Source organism: Mus musculus, chromosome 7 (genome assembly GCF_000001635.26).
Source record: "Mus musculus strain C57BL/6J chromosome 7, GRCm38.p6 C57BL/6J".
Classification (NCBI taxonomy): Eukaryota; Metazoa; Chordata; class Mammalia; order Rodentia; family Muridae; genus Mus; species Mus musculus.
The window spans coordinates 39358668-39384421 of record NC_000073.6 but is presented as its reverse complement, the minus strand read 5'-3'; the positions used below and the strand labels follow the sequence as shown (position 1 = coordinate 39384421).

Sequence of the window (25754 nt, the reverse complement as noted above, 5' to 3'; positions counted from 1 at the left end):
ACATAGACTAACAAACTGGCTACACAAACAAGACCCAACATTTTGCTGCTTACAGGAAACTCATCTCAGAGAAAAAGATAGACACTACCTCAGAATAAAAGGCTGGAAAACAATTTTCCAAGCAAATGGTATGAAGAAACAAGCTGGAGTAGCCATCCTAATATCTGATAAGATTGACTTCCAACCCAAAGTCATCAAAAAAGACAAGGAGGGGCACTTCGTTCTCATCAAAGGTAAAATCCTCCAAGAGGAATTCTCAATTCTGAATATCTATGCTCCAAATACAAGGGCAGCCACATTCATTAAAGAAACTTTAGTAAAGCTCAAAGCACACATTGCACCTCACACAATAATAGTGGGAGACTTCAACACACCACTTTCACCAATGGACAGATCATGGAAACAGAAACTAAACAGGGACACACTGAAACTAACAGAAGTGATGAAACAAATGGATCTGACAGATATCTACAGAACATTTTATCCTAAAACAAAAGGATATACCTTCTTCTCAGCACCTCATGGTACCTTCTCCAAAATTGACCACATAATAGGTCACAAAACAGGCCTCAACAGATTCAAAAATATTGAAATTGTCCCATGTATCCTACCAGATCACCATGCACTAAGGCTGATCTTCAATAACAAAAAAAATAACAGAAAGCCAACACTCACGTGGAAACTGAACAACACTCTTCTCAATGATACCTTGGTCAAGGAAGGAATAAAGAAAGAAATTAAAGACTTTTTAGAGTTTAATGAAAATGAAGCCACAACGTACCCAAACCTTTGGGACACAATGAAAGCATTTCTAAGAGGGAAAATCATAGCTCTGAGTGCCTCCATGAAGAAACGGGAGAGAGCACATACTAGCAGCTTGACAACACATTTAAAAGCTCTAGAAAAAAAGGAAGCAAATTCACCCAAGAGGAGTAGACGGCAGGAAATAATCAAACTCAGGGGTGAAATCAACCAAGTGGAAACAAGAAGAACTATTCAAAGAATTAACCAAACGAGGAGTTGGTTCTTTGAGAAAATCAACAAGATAGATAAACCCTTAGCTAGACTCACTAGAGGGCACAGAGACAAAATCCTAATTAACAAAATCAGAAATGAAAAGGGAGACATAACAACAGATCCTGAAGAAATCCAAAACACCATCAGATCCTTCTACAAAAGGCTATACTCAACAAAACTGGAAAACCTGGACGAAACGGACAAATTTCTGGACAGATACCAGGTACCAAAGTTGAATCAGGATCAAGTTGACCTTCTAAACAGTCCCATATCCCCTAAAGAAATAGAAGCAGTTATAAATAGTCTCCCAGCCAAAAAAAGCCCAGGACCAGACGGGTTTAGTGCAGAGTTCTATCAGACCTTCAAAGAAGATCTAATTCCAGTTCTGCACAAACTTTTTCACAAGATAGAAGTAGAAAGTACTCTACCCAACTCATTTTATGAAGCCACTATTACTCTGATACCTAAACCACAGAAAGATCCAACAAAGATAGAGAACTTCAGACCAATTTCTCTTATGAATATCGATGCAAAAATCCTCAATAAAATTCTCGCTAACCGAATCCAAGAACACATTAAAGCAATCATCCATCCTGACCAAGTAGGTTTTATTCCAGGGATGCAGGGATGGTTTAATATACGAAAATCCATCAATGTAATCCATTATATAAACAAACTCAAAGACAAAAACCACATGATCATCTCGTTAGATGCAGAAAAAGCATTTGACAAGATCCAACACCCATTCATGATAAAAGTTTTGGAAAGATCAGGAATTCAAAGCCCATACCTAAACATGATAAAAGCAATCTACAGCAAACCAGGAGCCAACATCAAAGTAAATGGAGAGAAGCTGGAAGCAATCCCACTTAAATCAGGGACTAGACAAGGCTGCCCACTTTCTCCCTACCTTTTCAACATAGTACTTGAAGTATTAGCCAGAGCAATTCGACAACAAAAGGAGATCAAGGGGATACAAATTGGAAAGGAGGAAGTCAAAATATCACTTTTTGCAGATGATATGATAGTATATATAAGTGACCCTAAAAATTCCACCAGAGAACTCCTAAACCTGATAAACAGCTTCGGTGAAGTAGCTGGATATAAAATTAACTCAAGCAAGTCAATGGCCTTTCTCTACACAAAGAATAAACAGGCTGAGAAAGAAATTAGGGAAACAACACCCTTCTCAATAGTCACAAATAATATAAAATATCTCGGCGTGACTCTAACTAAGGAAGTGAAAGATCTGTATGATAAAAACTTCAAGTCTCTGAAGAAAGAAATTAAAGAAGATCTCAGAAGATGGAAAGATCTCCCATGCTCATGGATTGGCAGGATCAATATTGTAAAAATGGCTATCTTGCCAAAAGCAATCTACAGATTCAATGCAATCCCCATCAAAATTCCAACTCAATTCTTCAAAGAATTAGAAGGAGCAACTTGCAAATTCATCTGGAATAACAAAAAACCTAGGATAGCAAAAACTCTTCTCAAGGATAAAAGAACCTCTGGTGGAATCACCATGTCTGACCTAAAGCTTTACTAGAGAGCAATTGTGGTAAAAACTGCATGGTACTGGTATAGAGACAGAGAAGTAGACCAATGGAATAGAATTGAAGACCCAGAAATGAACCCACACACCTATGGTCACTTGATCTTCGACAAGGGAGCTAAAACCATCCAGTGGAAGAAAGACAGCATTTTCAACAAATGGTGCTGGCACAACTGGTTGTTATCATGTAGAAGAATTCGAATCGATCCATACTTATCTCCTTGTACTAAGGTCAAATCTAAATGGATCAAAGAACTTCACATAAAACCAGAGACACTGAAACTTATAGAGGAGAAAGTGGGGAAAAGCCTTGAAGATATGGGCACAGGGGAAAAATTCCTGAACAGAACAGCAATGGCTTGTGCTGTAAGATCGAGAATTGACAAATGGGACCTAATGAAACTCCAAAGTTTCTGCAAGGCAAAAGACACCGTCAATAAGACAAAGAGACCACCAACAGATTGGGAAAGGATCTTTACCTATCCTAAATCAGATAGGGGACTAATATCCAACATATATAAAGAACTCAAGAAGGTGGACTTCAGAAAATCAAATAACCCCATTAAAAAATGGGGCTCAGAACTGAACAAAGAATTCTCACCTGAGGAATACCGAATGGCAGAGAAGCACCTGAAAAAATGTTCAACATCCTTAATCATCAGGGAAATGCAAATCAAAACAACCCTGAGATTCCACCTCACACCAGTCAGAATGTCTAAGATCAAAAATTCAGGTGACAGCAGATGCTGGCGTGGATGTGGAGAAAGAGGAACACTCCTCCTTTGTTGGTGGGATTGCAGGCTTGTACAACCACTCTGGAAATCAGTCTGGCGGTTCCTCAGAAAATTGGACATAGTACTACCGGAGGATCCAGCAATACCTCTCCTGGGCATATATCCAGAAGATGCCCCAACTGGTAAGAAGGACACATGCTCCACTATGTTCATAGCAGCCTTATTTATAATAGCCAGAATCTGGAAAGAACCCAGATGCCCCTCAACAGAGGAATGGATACAGAAAATGTGGTACATCTACACAATGGAGTACTACTCAGCTATTAAAAAGAATGAATTTATGAAATTCCTAGCCAAATGGATGGACCTGGAGGGCATCATCCTGAGTGAGGTAACACATTCACAAAGGAACTCACACAATATGTACTCACTGATAAGTGGATATTAGCCCAAAACCTAGGATACCCAAGATATAAGATACAATTTCCTAAACACATGAAACTCAAGAAAAATGAAGACTGAAGTGTGGACACTATGCCCCTCCTTAGAAGTGGGAACAAAACACCCTTGGAAGGAGTTACAGAGACAAAGTTTGGAGCTGAGATGAAAGGATGGACCATGTAGAGACTGCCTTATCCAGGGATCCACCCCATAATCAGCATCCAAACGCTGACACCATTGCATACACTAGCAAGATTTTATCGAAAGGACCCAGATGTAGCTGTCTCTTGTGAGACTATGCCGGGGCCTAGCAAACACAGAAGTGGATGCCCACAGTCAGCTAATGGATGGATCACAGGGCTCCCAATGGAGGAGCTAGAGAAAGTACCCAAGGAGCTAAAGGGATCTGCAACCCTATAGGTGGATCAACATTATGAACTAACCAGTACCCCGGAGCTCTTGACTCTAGCTGCATATGTATCAAAAGATGGCCTAGTCGGCCATCACTGGAAAGAGAGGCCCATTGGACACACAAACTTTATATGCCCCAGAACAGGGGAACGCCAGGGCCAAAAAGGGGGAGTGGGCGGGTAGGGGAGTGGGGGTGGGTGGGTATGGGGGACTTTTGGTATAGCATTGGAAATGTAAATGAGCTAAATACCTAATAAAAAACTGGAAAGAAAAAAAAAGAAAATGGGGGAGACTATCAATTCTATGCTAACAACAAACATGAAACCTGTAGGCTTAGAGTTTTCAAAGGCTACTTTAAAGCATGGTTCTTTAACACTTCAATCTGCCTCCTATCCCACCACCTAAAAGAGGTAGGTAAAACGAACTAATGGTTAATAGGAAACTGGTTATGGGGCTGCTTAGAAATATTTTGGGGAGGCAATTCCAATCTTCACTGTCAGCACTCCAGTCCATTTGACAAGCACAAACAAACAAACAAACAAACAAACAAACAAACAAACAAACAAACAAACAAACAAACAAACACAAATAAATGCCAAGATCTTGATCCAGAAAAAAACTGAAAGCCTCAGAAAATCAGCAAGAGTCCACATACATACCAAGCAGCAGCAAAAATACCACCAGAAGTTCCTTCGGTGCATTTCTCTCTACCAAGTCACAGTAAGTGAAGATCAGGAAAGAAAGCAAGGAGAACCAATGCAAGAGTGTTGTCAGGGGAATACAGCATTATAAAAGAGGAATAATAACCAGCAACAAGATCCAAGATGAACCAATGAAAGATCTTAACACAGTGTCTGTTGGGTTATACTTACACTCTTTCCAAGCATCATGCACTCCTCAGGTGTCCACTGCAGCAAAACAAACATTCCCTTTCACCAGACAACATCTAGAAAAATATCATGTGTCTGTTCATATCAAAACAAGGCAAAAGAAAAGGGCTGCTCTCTATAACCAGAGAGGGCCCCATAGCTGAAAAGAAAAAATACACATTCACTGATATTTTAGAAGTTGGGTGAATGGCAACATGAAGCCTTCACCAATACATTGTACAGCCTTTGCAATATAAAGAAATTCCTGATGCATAGGACACTGAAAGAGAAACCTAGAGACAAAAACAACAACAAACCCTTAACCTAAACCCTGTCATCCATACAAAATGTTCTAGGGCAATGGGAGCAATGAACTTGTGTGAGTAGGCAATGAACTTCTGATTTGTACAGGAAAATGAATGTTACTAGAAAAAAATAATTCTGAGTGAGGTAGAGAAAATGCAGAAAGACACCTTTGGAATATATGTACTACAATCACTAGATCCTGAGAAGCTGGGTGAAAAAGAGGGGTCTAGATGGAGGAACACATGTGTCTCTTGGGTATACAGGAATAAAGTGAATTGTAAAGGTATAAAGGGGTGGATGGGAATGAAAATGATGGTTGAGATGGTAGGGGATATTTGGTGGTGAAGAAATTGTAGGAAGTGAGCACAGGTACAGAGAGGCTATTATGGGTGTGATATGGGAACCCACTGAGGGAAAACTTCCTCAAATCTATGAAGGGCATCCAAATAAGGGCTTCTAGTATTGGGGGTTATACCGTCTTATACCAATTTTTCTGCTAGTAAGACTACCAGAGTCTAATATTCCTAAAATTCTGTTGAGATTTTGGCTCTATGTCCCATGTAGATTAATAAAACCAGGCTGTTGCTAAGACAAAGGGGTGCTCTCTATCACCAGACAAGGCCCCATTGCTGAAGATAACATCAACACATTCACTGAACATCGAGAAGTTGGGTGGATGGCAACATGGAGACTTCACCAATACATTCTAATGCCCTTGCTATGCTAAGTGACTCCTGATGCATAGGACACTGAAAGAGAAACCTAGAAACCAGCAGAACAAGAAAAACGTTGACTTACAATCTCTTGTCCCTACAAAATGTTCTAGGGCAATGGGAACAATGAACTTGTGTGAGTTGGCAATGACCCTCTGATTTGAACTTAATGAACTTTCTGAACTTAAGGCTCACTCCACAAGAAGGAATCTATAGTCAACATTGCTAAGGTAACCGAGAACGGTAAACTATATAGCCTATAGACATAGGGTAAAACAAAAAATCTGGTCATTTAACAAAAAATATATATCAAGGAAAAGACTCATGACAATATTCTGCTATACTTCTTAGTTGAGTGCCTTAACCTGCCACCACCAGATGCTTTCTCTTGAAGCAGTTGAGCTGACAGCCAGGCATTATGGGAGATAAAATCTAAAGGATAGGTCTCCATCAAATGCCTTCATTGATAGCTGACTGAAGACCACAGTTGCAGAGATGATATTAATGCACAAGTCAGACAATGTGGAAAACAATACACAAGGTACTCTAAATCAAATAAAAAAGTTCCAACAATATGAACTAACCAGTACCCCCAGAGCTCATTTCTCTAGCTGAATTTTTAGCAGAAGATGACCTAGTTGGCCATTATTGTGAAGAAAGACCCCTTGGTCTTGCAAACTTTATATGCCCCAGTACAGGGGAAACACCAGGGTCAAGAAGTGGGAGGAGGAGGGTCAGGTAGCAGGGGGAGGTGAGTTTTCCTCACATCCTGTAATGGAGTTACCAAAGCAAGGACTAAATTTCAATATATATATAAACAAGTCAAGAAACTGGATTTCAAATGGTCAAGTCATCCAATTTCAAAATTGCGTACGTATCTGAACAAAATACTCAGTAGAGGAAATTCAAAGGTTGAGAAACACTTATAGAAATGTTGCACATCCTTAATCATCAGGGAAATGCAAATCAAAACCGCTTTGAGTTACCATCTTCAACATGTTTGAATGCCTAAGATCAGTAACACAACAAATCATCCTGGCGAGGATGTGGAGCAGAGCTCAACATTCTCTTTCTAGTGAGTATGCAAACTTGTACAGCAACTATTGAAATTAAAAAGGCAGTTCCACAGTAACTTAAAGTTGATCTACCTACAGATCCAAGCATACCACTCTTGGGTATATACCCAATGGATGATCGTTTCAACAACAAGGAGAGTCATGCTAACACAATGGAGTCATACTGTGCTATTACAAAAATAAATATTATGCAATGTGCAGGGAAATGAATGGAACTAGGAAAAAACAGATCCTGAGGGAGGTAATGAAAAACCATGAATTCACCTGTGGAATGCATGTTCTAAAATCAATAGATCCTGAAAAGTTGGGTAAAGAAGAGGGGTCCAGACAGAGGAACACATGAGTCTCTTGGTTATACAGTAACAGAGTAGATTCTAAAGGCATAAAGGGATGGATGGGAATGAAAATGATGGTTGAGATAGTAGGGAATATGGGGTGGATGAAGAGAGTGTAGGAAGTGAACACAGGTACAGAGAGGCTATTATGGGTGTGATATGGGAACTCACTCAAGGGAAACTTCCTCAAATCTATGAAGGGCATCCAAATAAGGACTTCTAGTAATGGGGGTATAAAGTCTTATCGCACTTCTTGTCCTGGTAAGACTTCCAGTGGTAAAATTTCATAAATTTCTGTTGATGTTTTGGCCATAAGTCAAATGTAGATCTACAAAACCAGGCTGTTTCTTAAGAAAAGTGTGCTGTCTATAAGCAGAGAAGGCCCCATTGCTGAAAATAACATTCACACCCTCACTGTACATCTAGAAGTTGGGTGGATGGCAACATGGAGACTTCACCAATACATTCCAGTGCCCTTGCAATGCTAAGGGAATCCTTATGCATAGGACACTGAAAGAGAAACCTGGAAACCAGAACAACCAAAAAACCCTTGACCTACAATCTGTTGACCCTACAAAATGTTCTAGGGCAATGGAAATAATGAGCTTGTGGGAGTAGGCAATGAACTTCTGATTTGACTTAAGACTTACTCCACAAGAATGAATCTTTAGTCAACAATGCTTGTGTACCCAAGAACCAGAAACTAGATAGCTTATAGACCCAGGGCAAAACAAACAAAAAAACTGTTCATTTAACAAAAATATATATCAATGAAATGACTCCTGATAATATTCTGCTATACTTCTTAGTTGAGTGCTTTAAACTGCCACCATGAGAGGCTTTCACTGAAAACAGTTGAGCTAACAGCCAGACATTAAGGGAGAGGAAGTCTAAAGGATAGGTCTCCATCAAATGCCTTCCCTCAGAGCTCAGTGAAGTTGACAGTTGCAAAGGTGATATGCATACACAAGTCAGACTGTGTGGAAGACAAGTAAACAAGCTAACCTGAATCAAATAAAGAAGTTCCACAATTCTTAAATGGTATCTCATATAACTGAAAAGCTTCTCTAAGGAAGGGAACATGTCAACTGGAAAAAGCTAAAGCTTACAGAATGCAAAAAGAGTTTTCCTCCCTCCATATCCTGTAATATGGTTACAAAAGAAAGGACTAAATTTTAAAATTATATATAAACATTCAAGAAACTGGATTTCAAATGGTCAAATCATCCAATGTCAAAATTGTGTACATATCTGAACAAAAGAATAGAGCAAATTCAAAAACTTTAGAAACACTTATAGAAATGTTGCATATCCTTAGTCATCAGGGAAATGAAAATCAAAACCACTTTGAGTTACCATCTTCAACATGTTACAATGCCTAAGATCAGTAACACAACAAATCATGCTGGGGAGGATGTGGAGCGGAGGAAAGACTCCATTTCTACCGAGTATGCTAACTTGTACAGCCACTATTGAAATTAAAAAGATAGTTCCAAATTATGTTGAAGCTGATTTACCTGCACATCCAGGCATACCACTCTTGGTCAAATACCGAAATGGATGACACATCCAACAAGGACAGTCATGCTAGCACAGTGGAGTCATGCTCAGCTATTACAATAATATATATTATGCAATGTGCAGGAAAATGTATGGAACTAGAAAAAAACAAACCATCCTGAGTGAGGTAATGAAAACCCATAAAGACACCTGTGGAAGGCATGTACTACAATCAGGAGATCCTGAGAAGCTGGGTAATGAAGAGGGGTCCAGATGGAGGAAGACATGTGTCTCTTGGTTGTACAGTAACAGAGTAGATTCTAAAGGTATAAAGTGTTGTTTGGGAATGGAAATTATGGTTGAGATGGTAGATTCGGATATGGGATAGATGAGGAGAGTGCAGGAAGTGAACACAGGTACAGGGAGGCTATTTTGGGTGTGATATGGGAACCCACTGAGGAGGACATTCCACAAATCGATCAAGGGCATCTAAATAAGGCCTTCTATTAATGGTGGGTATAAAGTCTTATCCCATTTCTTGTGCTGGTAAGACGTCAAACGGCAAAACTTCACAAAATTCTGTTGAGGTTTTGGCCATATGTCCCATGTAGATCAACAAAACCAGGCAGTTGTTTAAACAAAAGGGTGCTCTCTATCACCAGAGAAGGCCCCATTGCTGAAGATTACATCCACACACTCACTGAACATCGGGAAGGTGGTGGATGACAACATGTAGACTTCAGCAATATATTCTAGTGCACTTGCAATGCTAAGGGACACCTGATGCATAGGACACTGAAAGAGAAACATGGAAACTAGCACAACAACAAAACCTTTGACCTACAACCTGTCATCCCTACATAATGTTCTAGGGCAATAGGAACAATGAACTTGTGGGAGTAGGCAATGAACTTCTTTATTTATAATATTTGTATTAGATATTTTCTTTATATACATTTCAAATGCTATCCTGAAAGTCCCCTATACACTCCCCCGCCCTACTCTCCTACCCACCCACTCCCACTTCTTGGCCCTGCTGTACCCCTATATTGGGGCATATAAAGTTAGCAAAACCAAGGGGCCTCTCTTCCCAATGATGGCCGGTTAGGACATCTTCTTCTACATATGTAGCTAGAGACATGAGCTCTGGGGGTACTGGTTAGTTCATATAGTTGTTTCACCTATATGGTGGCAAACCCCTTCAGCTCCTTGGGTGCCTTCTCTACTTTCTCCATTGGGAGCCCTGTGTTCCATCTTATAGATGACTGTCAGCATCCACTTCTGTATTTGCCAGTCACTGGCATAGCCTCATAAGAGACAGATATGCCAGGGTCTCTTCAGGAAAATCTTGATGGCATATCCAATAGTGACTGGGTTTGGTGGCTGATTATGGGATGGATCTCTGGGTAGGGTAGTCTCTGGATAGTCCATCCTTTTGTCTTAGCACCAGCTTTGTCTCTGTAACTTTTTTCATGGGTATTTTGTTCCCTATTCTAAGGAGGAATGAAGTATCCTCCCTTTATTCTTTCCTCTTCTTGATTTTCTTATGTTTTGAAAATTGTATCTTGGGTGTTCTATGTTTCTGGGACAATATATACTTATCAGTGAGTGCATATTTAATGACTTCTTTTGTGATTGGTTTACCTCACTAAGGATTATATCCTCAAGATATATCCATTTGTCAAAGATTTTCATAAATTCATTGTTTTTAATAGCTGAGTAGTACTTCATTGTGTAAATGTACCAAATTTTCTGAATCCATTCTTCTGTTGAGGGACATCTGGGTTCTTTCCACCTTCTGGCTATCATAAATAAGGCTGCTATGAACATAGTGGAGCATGTGTTCTTATTACCAGTTGGAACTTCTTCTGGGTATATGCTCAGGAGAGGTACTGCTGGATCTTCCGGTAGTATTATGTCCAATTTTCTGAGGAACCCCCAGACTGACTGCAAGAGTGGTTGTACAAGCTTGCAATCCCACCAGCAATGGAGGAGTGTTCCTCTTTCTCCCCATCTTCACCAGCATCTGATGTCACATGAATTTTTGATCTTTCCTATTCTGACAGTTGTGAGGTGGAATCTCAAGGTTTGAATTGATTCATATTTCCCTGATGATTAAGGATGCTGAACATTTTTTCAGGTGCTTCTGAGCCATTTGGTAATCCTCATTGAGAATTCTTTGTTTAGATCTGTATCCCATTTTTTAATGGGGTTATTTGAATTTCTGGAGTCCAGTTTCTTGAGTTCTTTGTATATATTTGATATTAGTCTCCTATCAGATTTAGGATTGGTAAAAATACTTTCTCAATCTCTTGGTGGCCTTTTTGTCTTATAGACAGTGTCTTTTGCCTTACAAAAGGTTTGCAATTTTATTAGGCCCCATTTGTCAATTTTTCATCTTACAGCACAAGCCATTTCTGTTCTGTAAAGGAATTTTTCCCCTGTGCCCATATCTTTGAGGCTTTCCCCCCACTTTCTCCTCAATTAATTTCAGTGTCTCTGGTTTTAAGTGTAAGTCTTTGATCCACTTAGACTTGAGCCTTGAGCTTTGTACAAGGAGATAGAAATGGATCAATTTGCATTCTTCTACATGATAACTGCCAGTTGTGCCAGCATCATTTGTTGAAAATGCTGTCTTTTTTCCACTAGACGATTTTAGGTTCCTTGTCAAAGATCAAGTGTCCATAGGTGTGTGGATTCATTTCTGGTGCTTCAATTCTACTTCTGATTTGACTTAAGACTCACTCCACAAGAAGGAATGTATAGTCAACATTGCTAGGGTACCCAAGAACCAGAAATTAGATAGCCTATAGACATAGTGTAAAACAAAAACCTGGACAAAATATATGTCAATGAAATGACTCCTGATAATATTCTGCTATACTTTTTAGTTGAGTGTTTTAACCTGCCACCATCAGAGCCTTTCTCCGAAAGCAGTTGAACTAACAGCCAGACATTGTGGGAGAGGAAGTCTAAAGGATAGGTCTCCATCAAATGCCTTCCCTCAGAGATCAATGAAGCCCACAGTTGCAGAGGTGATATGAATGTATGAGCCAGACTGCATTGAAGATAAGAAAACAAGGTCCTCTGAATTCAAATAAAGAAGTTCCAAAATTCTTTAGGGGATCTCATATAACTGAAATTCTTCTATAATGTAGGGAAAATGTCAACTGGACAAAGATAAAGACTACAGAATGCAAAAAGTGTTTTCCTCTCTCCATATCCTGTAATATGGTTACCAAAGCAAGGAGTAAATTTCGAAATATATATAAACAAGTCAAGAAACTGCATTTCGAATGGTCAAATCATCCAGTTTCAAAATTGCATACATATCTGAACAAAATACTCAGTAGAGGAAATTCAAAGGCTGAGAAACACTTATAGAAATGTTGCACATCATTGGTTGTCAGGGAAATGCAAATCAAAACCACCTTGAGTTACCATCTTCAACATGTTAGAATGCCTAAGACCAGTAACACAGCATATCGTGCTGGTGAGGATGTAGAGCAGAGGAAACACTTCCTTTCTAGTTAGTATGCAATCTTGTACAGCCACTATTGAAATTAAAATGGCAGTTCCACAGTAAGTTAAAGATGATCTACCTGCAGGTCCATGCATCCTACTCTTGATCAAATACCAAATGGATGATCAATCCAACATCAAGGACAGTCATGCTAACACAGTGAAGTCATGCTCAGCTATTACAACAATGTATATTATTCAATGTGCAGGAAAATGAGTGGAACTAGAAAAAAATCATCCTGAGTGAGGTAATGAAAACCCATAAAGACACCTGTAAAATTCATTTACTAAAGTGAGTCGATCCTGAGAAATTGGGTAAAGATGGGGGGGTCTATATGGAAGATCACATGTGTCTCCTGGTTATACAATAAGAGAGTAGATTTTAAAGGTATAAGGGGGATGGGATTAAAAGTGATGCTTGAGATGGTACGGGATATGGGGTGGATGAAGAGAGTTACAGAGAGGCTATTATGGGTGTGATATGGGAACTCTCAAGGGAAACTTCCTCAAATCTATGAAGGGCATCCAAATAAGGCCTTCTAGTAATGGGGGTATAAAGTCTTATCCCATTTCTTGTCCTTGTAAGACTTCCAGTGACAAAAACTTCATAAAATTCTGTTGAGGTTTGGCCGTATGTCCCATGTAGTTCAACAAACCAGGCTGTTACTTAGACAAAAGGGTGCTATCTATCACCAGAGAAGGCCCCATGGCTGAAGATAACATCCACACACTCACTGAACATCAAGAGTTTGGGTGGGTGGCAACATGGAGCCTTCACCAATACATTTTAGTGCCCTTGCAATGCTTAGGGACTCCTGATGCATAGGACACTGAAAGAGAAACATGGAAACCAGTAACAAAAAAACCCTTGGCCTACAACCTGTCATCCCTACAAAATGTTCTAGGGCAATGGAAACAATGACCTTGTGGATGTAGGCAATTAACTTCTGATTTGAATTAAGACTTACTCCACAAGAATGAATCTTTAGTCAACAATGCTTGTGTAACCAAGAACCGGAAACTAGATAGCCTATAGACATAGGGTAAAACAAAAAACCTGCTCATTTAACCAAAGTATATATCAATTAAATGACTCCTGATAATATTCTGCTATACTTCTTAGTTGAGTGCCTTAACCTTCCACCATCAGAGAAATTCTTAGAAAGCAGTTGAGGTAACAGCCAGACATCATGTGAGAGGAATTCTAAAGGGTAGGTCTCCATCAGATGCCTTCCCTCAGATCTAAGTGAAGCACACAGTTGAGCAAGTGAAATGAATATATGAGCCAGGTGGTGTGGTAGACAAGTAAACAAGCTCCTCTGAATAAAAAAAAATAAAAAATAAAAGTTCTTCCCAGCTGAGAGACACTAAAATGGTAGGCACAGTCCCTACATATGTCTGGAACAGGTCCTTTGCATATATATCATCTCAATATTAGTTTAGTATTTTTATGGGAACAGTAGCTATGAGGACAAGTAGGTCTCTTTTTTTGATGACTGCACGTGGGCCTCTTTTACTCCTATCAGTTAGCCATATTATACTTTGAAATTATAGATTTCCTCCTTCTCAGTATATTTTTATTTGGTTCTGTTTGTTTGTTGTCCTTGTAAAGCCTGTTCTTTCCTAATGAAAGATGCAAACTGAAGGGAAACTGAGGAGTGAGGGGTTGGGCATGAGCAAGAATGTAGAGGTGAATGAATCTAAAATCAGGATACATTCTAAAAGGGAAAAGTAAATGAATCAGTGTACAAAATTTTAAATGAATAAACAGAAACTATGAGATTAAAACGTACAAGTTACATTCTCTCTCTGTATCTACTCCTCTTTTCTCACTGTGAGCATGTGTTTCTTGTGTTTCTCTTTCTGTTTCCTTCTTCCTCTCCATCCTCTTCTCCATCTATCTCTTCTCTCAATCTACTTAATTTCAGAGTCCTGGCAATACTCATCTTGGGTCTACAGTGCTACAGAAGGACAATGCTTTTCCCTGTGCCATCTACAACCAGGAGCATACTTTCAAGCATGATCTTGGCAAATGTGTGAAATTATTTAACAGCTGACAGAAGAGGAGTGAATCTCATTTCTGACATCATGTAGAAAATGAGATTCTCACTGCAGAAATTTGTCCAGAACTAAACAACTTTCCACTGTCTATATGGAGGGACATTTGTACAGAACTAGACATGCAGCTGCATGAAGCAGCACTAGCTCAGAGTAAAAGACCCTGAGTAAACATTCTAGAACCTCATGTGACTGCTGGAGGACAGTTAAAATGGCTCTAATATAATTTTTAATAAAAAAACTAATCAACACTGTTGTATTAGTTAATGCTTTGTGAGGTAGATAGAATACAAAATGAGTATAAATTCATATTAGACATATGTCAAATAACAGTCTATGAACTTACCAGGGAGTGACAAAAATGGGAGGTGCAACATAGGATAAAATGAAGAAAGACATAGAGTTCTCTGTGTATCAACAAAATACCAGGTGCATTCCTGTGCATGAAGGAACCTGAGATGGTGAAAAGTTTGGTTCTTTATTGAAAAATAAACCAAAATACCTACATTACTTTCTTTTTCCATTTAGTCCAACACCCTGTACAAACTAAGGCCTTCTTTTGTTCTCTACCTCTTCCACTGACTCTGCATTAGGCAGATCTCAGATCCAAGAAGGGCAGACATTGCTAGAAGCCCAAGATTCTACAGAGTCTGTTGCAAGGAGGAAGAAGCTAATGTAACTACCACTCTCATTTTAAGACACCCAGACTTGGTAGCTCACAATCATGATTCTACAGAGAGAAAGCCATGGACATAAAGAATGTCCATGAGTCTGAGGCTGGAGGGAGATACACAGTCAGATCCAAAACAACATGAGTTAAAGAGAAAAACCTGCTCTGGAAAATGAAAGAAGAGTAGAGAAAATATCCAGAGGAAGCAGAATGTGGGCAGGAGAACAGCAACAAATGCTGAAAGAGGGAACACAGCCTCATCATCAGTCCTTCTGTTGTTTGCTGATAAGTGCAGAACCCATGTTACTTGCATCTGCCAGACAAAATCAAGACTACTGTGTCGGGAAATTTACTGTGCTATCACACTCTAGTGTAAGGATGCAGGAGCAAGCTGGTCCAAGGATCAAAGGCTACAAAGCAGGGATGAAAAGGAGAGAACCGGGATCTGAGTTCAACCTAGGCCAGAATAGCCAAATAAAGAATTAGAAAGAAAAAAAAAAAGATTCCTGGACAAGAAACCAGAAAAGAGACACAGTCTTGGGATTCACAATCTCCTACAAGGTGCTTTCAATGCACTCAGCCCTGCCCTTCAACATAGTCACAAAGGAGCCCTTTGATCTCTTCCTTTGTTCATGGACAGATACAGACAGCTCACAACTCAAAAACAGTTGCTCAACCTAGTTGCCTCAACCTAGGTGACCCTCTCCTTCCTGCACAAGGCTACTGTCCCTATGTTTAATGTGTGTTGATGGGATACATTTTGTTGGAATGTGACAGATCATATGCACATTACTAATACCAGTCCATGAATCTGGTAAGAAACGCTGACATGATTTCCTAAGCTAAAAGGCAAGGCAAAAGGAACAGCCACATGAAGATTACCTCCTTTCACCAGCACCTATCTCAGCATTCAGGGCTACTATTTCTCTATTATCTTGCTCACTCAATCCTTTCTTGCAGCTCAGAATCTGTCCTTCCCATTGGCTGCTGACTGATTTATGACATCATTCTCCCTCTTAGCCTACCAGCACCTAGTAGAATCCTGGGGTTTCCATGGTACTGCCTGTAAACAAATTTGGATCATTACAGGTACCCTGTGACCAGTGAGCTCTGTTTGATACTGGACACACACGCTGATTTGGTCAGCATATCAGACAAAGACTAGCATTTATCTGGCTCAATTTTGGGGTGGAGTACTGTTACTCCCCATACAGAGCCCCCCTAAACATGTCAGGTAAGGAAAGCAACTTTCAAATATTTTTGATCACAACTCTCCTAATTTTTAGAATATGTTCAAATCTTTAGAATACCAGGGATGACATGGATATAGATATCTCACGTTGAAAGTCATACTAACTTTTGTTCTTACTAAGAATGTGACTTTAGAGACACAGTTTACTCTCAATGGATTCTTTATTCACCTCAGAGAGATTAAAGTGTTACTATGGTCTGTGCTCGGTGCTGTTGAATCTTAAAAGAGAAGGAATGTGGGAGAGACTAAGAGGGGGCTAGACTCTGCGAAGGTAGTTCTTCTAGTGAAAGAAATGTTGAAGCTGTTACATGAAAGACAGATTCACAAGAACTGGGGGACAAAAAAATCCAAAGTTTAAAGATGAAGGGTTAGAAAACAGAGAAATAGAAGGAGTCAAACCTAGAGAGATGATCTTAAAAGAACACAAAGATAGTTTGGGACAGAATGTTGCAGAGAATCACACATTTCAACTCAAAAGGGTCAAGGCATTTTCATTTCCCAAGCCTTGTTTAGGCAACCATATTGTTAAGATTCCTCTCGGCACAAGTTCACTGTCAAATAGAAAATATTATCCCACTCTGGTTCCCAGATTTTACCACATCTTGTGCAGAGTTTTCTAATTCTTGAATGCACAGGTTGTGTTGGATACTATCAGTTCGGGCTGAGAACTCCATACTCAGTTGTTCTCTGTACAACACTAACTGACACAAGTGGGAAATCTTCACAAGGCTTCCCCTGTACAAAAGTTTCATGCAATTAACAGGAACAGAGGAAGAGTAAATGTTATTCAGGGATCAACCTTCTAATAGGTTACCACATCCCAAAGGGTCAGCCATAAACAAAAGTACGCACCATGAAATGTGACCAGTAGGTTGTATATATAAAGTCATAAACGCACAGGTGTTTAAGAGTTATATAAGATATCATCAGTTACAGGAGTGGGAGGGACAAAGGAGGAGGTAGCAAAGTAAATTAAGTAAATAGAATATTCATATACAAACTCCCTGATATGTAATTTTTAAAAAACAAAAATACTCACAGAGTATAGATAAGCTCGGTGGTCCTGGTACTCAACTATAATAGCAGCATGTCAGATCCAGAGGCAGGTTGGTTTTTGTGATTTCAAGTCCAGCCTACTCTTAAGAAAAGAGTCCATGTCTCTCTACATAGATGTGCACAGGACAGGGAAAAGGCAGTAGCTTGAGAAGCTATCTAAGGCTCGCCTACCTCTAAACACAGCTACTGTAGGACAGAGTTTGGAGGCAATGTCACAGCAGGTATGACAACAAGACAAAGCAGGGCAAAGAAGGAAAATGTCTACGTTGGAGCAAAGGTTGAACCAGATCAACCAGGAATTCCATGCCCACAGAGAAGGATCAGGTAGCTCATCAAAGGAGTGACATTCTGGGTAGAACCAAGAATCAACCTGAGCAATTGCAATTGGGATGCTGGAGGAAACTTCAGTCTTAGTCAGTCACAGCCAGTACAAACTGAATATAGCACTGTTCCCCACAGTAACCTAGAAAACATCAACCTCACCATTTCCCACTGTCTTCTTACTCTCTACAGAAAATTCCCAAAGTTCACCTTTCTTTGGGACAGAAAGCACTCTGCACCCTTCTCTGCCTCTGCCGAGCAACTCCATGCAGCCTGCAGGAACGGTGTGCAACTTTTCCAGGGTCTCCACCCCAGATATGAGTTCAGCATGGCTTCTACCATCAGCATCCAGCACTTCTCTCCAGCCGCTCATGGGTAATGCCTATCTTAACCCACATGCTGGCACAACCATGCTGACAGTGCTAACAGAGCAGGGCCAGATTTCCACCTCGGCACCCTCCTATCCAGGTGCTCTCAAGTGGGATTGCACTGGAAGCACACATAGGAGGGAAGATGCACTCCAGGACTTCAATATGACCCTCATTGACCAGGACACCACATTCTCCTCCCTGGCTGTGACAAACCAGTGTGATAAAATTTTAGATCCCAATGTCATAGTTCCTTTTTATCCAACACTGCCTGCCAGCTTTGTCCAGGTCACACCACTGCAGATGCCAAGTCAAGAATACAGCCTGGCACCTTCCTACCAGGAGGGCAGCCAGGTCTATTACTATGAGCACAACAACCTAGGTCCTCTGATAGCTGGAGAATTTGGGCAGTGTTTACAGCCCCATGGCTCTGTGTCCTACCCTGGGAGTCAGACCTCTGTGCTCCAACCAGAGATGGTGATGGTGCTAAAGGAGATTCAGCCAAGGAATATCCAAATACCACTTTTTACCTCTGCCTTCTCCTATTCCACATCTGCTCAGTCCATGCCAGACAACGGTCTTCCCGGTGAGTACAGATCCAGGAGGGAAGTAGTGGGATCAGCACTCCAAAGAATTCGACCTCTACCTTTTAGTAGTGGACAGTCCACACAGAGGGAGAATGAGTCTCCTTACAGGTTAAGTACAGCTCTGGATTTCCACCACCACCTTCAGACTCTATCAAAAGAGAGAATTCAAGGCCACAGTGAGTAGCATCCATCCTTTATTAAATGATATCCGTGGAGCACACCATAGTCACACATGTAACTAACTACACAGAATAATCAGTCCTATCCACCAATACAGTGCAATAGACCCCTTCCTGACCTATCATTGACCTTGTGTCTAGAAGACACTGAGGAAATGTTTTGGTAACATGGGATTTTCCATGAGTTGAAATCCTCCAGAGCAATGTAGCTCAGAATCTGTCCTGGAGGAAGAATTCCTCCCAGATTCTCAGCACCGGTTCTGGAAATTTCTGACACTTAAAATTATAGAGAGTATGGCATAGTCAAAGTACCATTTCTAATTTGGCTAAGCCTGCTCATTTTTTATTAGTTTGTTTGTTTTGTTTTTCTTTTGCTGTAGTACTGCAGAGGTAACCCATGTCCAAGAACATAAGATCATGTAGACATGTTCTCTAATACTGAGTCTCACCCAAGCCCAACAATTTTAAATTCTCATTCCATTTTCCATTCCACTTATAAGATTGTGAGACATGGGGTGGGAGAAAATCGTTGGTTGTTTAAATGCTTGCCTTGCAGGAGTGCCTAGGTGGGTTTGGATACCTAAACCTACATAAAAGACAAGATTCTGGGGTCATGTGAGTAAGGACATTATTCAAAGGGTCAGGTAAGTTTTTGGAAATTATGGACCAGACAACCTACCTAGTAGCAAAGTTCCACAAACATGAGAGGCACTCTTAATAAAGACAAAGGGGAAGGAAAGTGAGGAGCACACGTCCAGGTAATTTGGTAACTGACGTACTAAGGGTTTTCCTCCACAAACCACAAAAACAGGAAGGAAAATAAAAATCTCCGAGAAAGCATGACATGCAATGGTCTGCAGAAACAGAGCAGTCACCATCGGTCTGCCCACAGAGGTAGCATCCAAGCTCTTCATCAAGAGCTCATAGGAATGTCCTCCCACTGCTGCAGGGGCCAAATGCTGTGGTCTATGAAATGGGGTTGGGGGTGGGGAGCATCTCATTTACCCGAGGCACTGACTTCTTCCTTCACTTTTTTCCAGTGGTTCAAATGGAGACGTCCCTGGGATTGCCACCTTCAGGCCAGACACACTATCAGCTGCATAGTCCAGAACTCTGCAACACCTGTGTCCAGGTTTCCCAGATAAGGCCACCAGCTGTCAACGGGGACAGGGCATTAACAGCCCCCATCTACAGTCCTTCGCAGTTCCTGGCCTTGCCTACAACTCCAAGCCTGGAACAACCAGAGGACAAAACCATGCCTGAGATAAAAGAGGGCACAAAAGAAAACCAAGACACGCCAATTGTGACTTTGGAACACCCTGACTTACAGCAGCCTCTGCACTGCACTGACACTGAGAGCCTCAGGCAGAAGCCTGATTCTGATAATGCCCATTTGGGATGCATCTTCATGGTCCCAAAAGAGCTTGTGGGGCTAGAGAAGGAGATTGGATCCAGCTTCGACTTTAAAGACATCACTAGGTTTGGGGCAGATATTCAACTTCCCCATCTCCTAAACACCCTCACAGACATAGACCAAGATCAGTCCTGTGAAAACTGGAGAGTCACCAGTGGCCCCTCTGACCAGGTGAGAAAGAACAAACATAAATCCTTTGATTTGCTTGAGGGGGATCCTCAGGCCAAAATCCAGCACCAGGACCTGGTGGAGGGAGAGGGGGCTGTGGCTGTTACTGGGGCCAGTGACAGGGTTATTGACAACATGGCAAAGCACCCAGAAGGAAAAGCTCCCAAAGGGCCCCCCAGCAAGAACAGAAGAGCTAGAAAACAGAGGCAAGAAAGACCAAGTGGATCAGAGAACACATCCAAGAAAACAGAGGAGCTTAAGCAGTCAAGGAACAGAGTCAAAGCAGAAGAGAAGCCCTCCATCCCCAAGACCAAGAGGAAGAGGAACCCCCCTGAGCTCAGTCAAAACAGCTTCAAGAAGCCTCGAACCAACCTTGCAATGCACATGCTGGAGTCCGTGCAGGTCTTCCACCCACTGGGGAAAAAGAGTGAGAAGAAAACTGGTATCTCCTCTTTCAGAGGTCTGCGAACCTTCACCAGCAACAAAGATCCAGGACCCGGCTCAGGCTCAGTTACTACAACAGTGTTAAACATGCCATGTGAGGGCCAGGTTCCTCCCAAAAGCCCAGGGAAGGTTCAGAGAGCAGAGAGCAGTGTTGACAAAGATTGTCTATCTCCATCCCAGTATGAGCTGCCCCCAGCTGGGAAGGTCAAGTTAGTTCCTCTGCCTTTTCCAACCCTGGACAAGCCTCAATCCAGACCTGCTTCTAGAAAGCCCCTTTCCCTGGCTTTACGAAGGCCCACTACAGTTTACCCTGTGCAGCCTCACTCTCACTCAGCTCAACCTACCACTCTCAGGCCAGCCCAACCACCTCCTGTGAGCTCATCTTTGATAGCCTCTGCCAAGCCAGCTCCTCCAATTTCCTCCAGTGCCAGTAGACCTAATGTAACCAACCCCAACCAGTCTAGTGCTGTGAACCAGTTGGCCACCTCGAGGCCTGTACCCTATAGAGAACCATCTCACACATCATTCCAGGGAGAGCTTGTTTCTGCTGCCAGGAACAAGGTACCATCACCTCCCAAACCTCAAACCCAATATCTGCTGCATGACTTCAGCCGCCAACCCATTCCATGGAAGAAAGTCGACATTCTGGGACCAGTTGTCTCACAACCCATCACAAAAGAGCAGAGGCCAGAGAGGGAGGCCATGAAGAGGCGTGCTCAACAAGAGCGTGAGAATGCTGTCAAGAACCCCTCTACTGGGAAACTGCAGATTTTCCTTCAGAGGGAGAGGGATATGGAAATTTCTCAATATTATGGCTATGCAATGTAAGAGCTCGCCAGATCGATGCAACAGAGTGCTTTTCGACATTTACTTGAAGAGATATAGTCACTGATACAGATGTATAAAAGTAAAGAAAAATATGTAAATATGTATACACATAAGTACATGTGCAGGAATAAAGAAGACTAAGTATATAGATAGAAAAAAACATACCCACATGAAATTTAATAGTTAGTAAAATTGCCATATAATGTTAAGCTGGCTAGTTTATGCTGTTTCTCTTAACTGTGATGATTTTGTTTTTATTATATTCTATATGAACATAAACTTAAGAAATAGTTATTTAACATTAAATCTATTTAGAAAATTCTACACTTGTGCTAAAATTATTTTCGAGTTTTTCATTCACTGGACATGTTATATCTTGAATTACATACTGAATTTTGAGCACACACTCCTTCCATTTCCATAAACTGATACATTTTTCACCTCTCAATACAGCTCATATTCAACCTTATGATACGGGGATTTTCTTCCAATTTTCTGAATCATATTCATGCAGGATTTCACTTATAGAAGTGTGATCTAGGACACATACATGGAAGAAAATATAATTTACTGAGCCTGGTTAAGGCATGATAGTCTCCACTAAATTGTTTTCCTGTCGACAACATAATTTCATTTTTATGAATAAATTTCCCATTGTGTTTACACATCACATTTCCTTTATACTCTTCTTTGTTGTTGACACTAAGGCTATTTCCCTAATGTAGCTGCTATGGACTACATTAATAGCTGTTTTTGGTCTTAACCTGACTACAATTGTAATTAATTAAAACTCAATTTATTGGGTACACCTGTGAGGGGTTTTCTTAATTAAAAGTTATTACCTTATTTGAAGAACACATACTGAACATTAATCTGGATCTTCTTTGGTGGGACGATCTACCTTTAATTTGGCCAAACCTCCTTGTGTCAGTCTATATAAAGAATGTGGATTAGGAAGCATTTGGTTCTTTGCTTGCTTGTCCTTGCACTTGCTTTCCAGTTCATTCCTCTACTGGCATTACAGCCTCATTCTTCAGGATTTCAGACAATGTATACTGAAGACCAGCTCAAATAGCCACAAGAATTGAATAACTACAGAACTGATGTTGGACAGCCATTATTGTACTATTACTGTAATACAAGACCAGAGCCTGCAAGGCATTCAGATAGATAGATAGATAGATAGATAGATAGATAGATAGATAGATAGATAGATAGATAGACAGACAGACAGACAGGTAGGTTGGTAGGTAGGTAGGTAGGTAGGTAAGTAGGTAGGTAGGTAGGTAGATAGATAGATAGATAGATAGATAGATAGATAGATAGATAGATAGATAGATCTATTCTCCATAGATATTCATTGTATCAATTTTGTTCCTCTAGGGAACTCTAACTAGATATTCTGGCTACGCAAAGTGAGAGCCATGTACAAGTGTGCTACAATCAACACTGACAGGCAAATATGTCTCTAATATAGTGAATTGAATTCCTTTTTGTAAATACCCAGGGGTGGTATTACCTGGGCCATATGTTAGATTCATTTTTAATTTTTTGAAGAGCCTCCCCTCCACTGTGTTTCTGTTGTGTAGTAATTGTAGCAACCACTCACACTTTTATTTATTTTTTGCTGTTTGTGACAGAGTTTCTCTGTATAGCCCTGGCTGTTCTGGAACTCACTTTGTAGACCAGGCCTGCCTGGAACTCAGAAATCCGCCTGCCTCTGCCTCCCGAGTGCTGGGATTAAAGGAGTGCACCACCAGGCCCTGATTTCATGGATACTTTTAAAGGTCAATAGAAAGTCTGTACTTCTGGTCAGCAGCTCCATCAGGAACTTGTGGAAATCATGTAGTGTGAGTCTCACTACTTTGGACAATTCTTTAAGGATTTATTTATTTTATGTATGTGAGTATGCTATCTGCATGTACATCTGCATGCCAGAGGAAGGTATCAAATTCTATTATAGATGGTTTTGAGCCTCCATGATTTTGCTGGGAAATGAACTCAGGACCTCAGGAAGATCATCTTGTGCTCTTAACCACTGAGCCATCTTTCTAGCCTGACTTTGGAGTTTTAAGCACAAAAACTATATCTTGAGCTGACACATTTCAGTTATCAGTAAGAGTTATCAAGATGCAAAGTAAAAAGGCAAGGCTAATATATTTAGGGGCTTTTCCTGGATCCAGGAACTATGTCCTAGGTGTTTGACGGTTAAGCCTTTGTTGCCATTTTTCACAAGTGTAGGGGTCTACATGCTGGATTCTAAGGTCAGCATGGTGTTTCCAGCATGGTCTCAGTTTTGCTAAGTTCTGGGGCCTGTGACAACTACTATACACGATGTAAAATCTTATATCCTTACCAGTGATACAGAAGAGTTTTCTCCAAACTTGACAGTGTTTGCCATTTCTTGACTCAATTAGTGCCATTGATCACTTGTTTTTAGCTGGTGGTAGTAATTGGGAAGGCTACATAACCCTCAGGAAACACAGCCTTCCTAGCAGAAGTGGATAATTAGAAGTGTCCTTTAAGGTTATAGTCTAGAAGTGGTTCTGGCCTTTCTCTTTCCAGGTCAGCCATGACCTGAGAAGCCACTGCTACACCACACTGCTATTAACTGTGCCATTCCACAATGCCTGTCCTGCTGTGATACACGACAGATCTCTGAACATGAATGCAAACAAGCCTCCCCTCCTTTTTTCTGCCAGGTATTGTGCAGCAAGAAAGAAACTAAAAGGCTGTAGAGAGTGTTCAATGTATGCTGTCTAGTTTTGTGTCAACTTTAGCTTTGAAACAAGCTAAAGATATCTGAGCCCAGGGAATCTCAATTGAGAAAATGCCTCCAGAAAATCAGGCTGAAAGCAAAACTTCAGGGCATTTTCTTAATAAGTCGTTGAGATGGGAGGACCCATTCCATTCTACATGGTGCCATTCCTAGGCTGATGGACCTAGAGCCCCTAAGAAAACTGGTGGAGTGTGGCTGGAGAGATGGCTCATTGGTTAAGAGCACTGGCTATTCATCCAAAGGTCCTGAGTTCAATTCCCAGAAACCAAATTGTGGCTCACAACCATCTATAATGGGATCTGATTTCATTTTATGATGTGCATTTAAAAAAGGCATTCACCAGGGCCAGGAAGCAGGAGTCGGTGGGTTGAGGAGCAGGGCCTGGGGAGGGTATAGGGGGCTTTGGGGATAACATTTGTAATGTAAATGAAGAAAATATCTAATAAAAAATAAAAAGGCATCCACATATATAAAATACATGCATAAATCGTTTTAAAAAATAAGCTGAGGAACCAGTGTACATCACTCATCCATGGCCTCTGCATCAGGTCCTGCCTCCAGATCGCTTCCCATTTTGAGTCCTTGCCTTGGTTTCCCTCAATGGACTGTGACTCAGGATATTTAAGAGTAATCAATAAACCTTTTTCTTCCCAGGTTACTTTTGGTCATGGTGTTCAATTAGTGACATAGACACCCTATGTAAAATAATTGGTGAATGTGCTTGCAGTCAGACCTGATGACAGTGGATGTGGCAGAGGCCAACAAACACACATAACTGTAAAAGGCATAAGAGAAAGTACCTAATTCAAATCATGTCCTGATTTTCAGAGACTCATTGTTTAATGACTGAAGCTTATTCTTGAATTTCTGTAAGAAAATGCTCTTCAGTCTTCCATAAGACAGCTTGAAGACTTCAAAGCAGCAAACAAAAGAAACCTTCACAAATGTAGCAAGATGTTAGCTCTAAAGGCACACTGGCATTGACTGAAGTAGGCAGCTATGTGTGTGAGTGTTGGCACACAAAACCCACAGCATGAGTGGGAAGTTCAGATGTCAACTCTCTGAAGTTAGTCCTTCTGTGTCACAGTTAAATTTGATGATGGAATACAGGTAAGATTTGGGTGGCAAACAGCTTTATCTGCTGAGCCATC

The 25754-nt window shown here is 40.8% G+C and overlaps 1 protein-coding gene and 1 pseudogene across 1 annotated transcript; one reads left to right on the top strand and one right to left on the bottom strand.

Annotated features, from left to right (window-relative positions):
* The window catches only part of Gm18831 (predicted gene, 18831), a 44589-nt pseudogene that overhangs the window by 18257 nt on the left and 578 nt on the right, over positions 1–25754 (bottom strand).
* Gm9271 (predicted gene 9271) lies at positions 16255–22012 on the top strand. Its single transcript, XM_001004349.6, has 3 exons — positions 16255–16441; positions 18029–18790; positions 20011–22012. The coding sequence occupies exons 1-3, from the start codon at positions 16435–16437 to the stop codon at positions 21822–21824; spliced, it is 2583 nt and encodes an 860-aa protein (XP_001004349.3). The 5' UTR covers positions 16255–16434; the 3' UTR covers positions 21825–22012.

Excerpts from the sequence above, each read along its gene's own strand:
- Gm9271 (XM_001004349.6), top strand. Across the intron at positions 18,791-20,010 it reads GCCAGACAACGGTCTTCCCG|TGGTTCAAATGGAGACGTCC; the intron begins GTGAGTACAGAT and ends ACTTTTTTCCAG.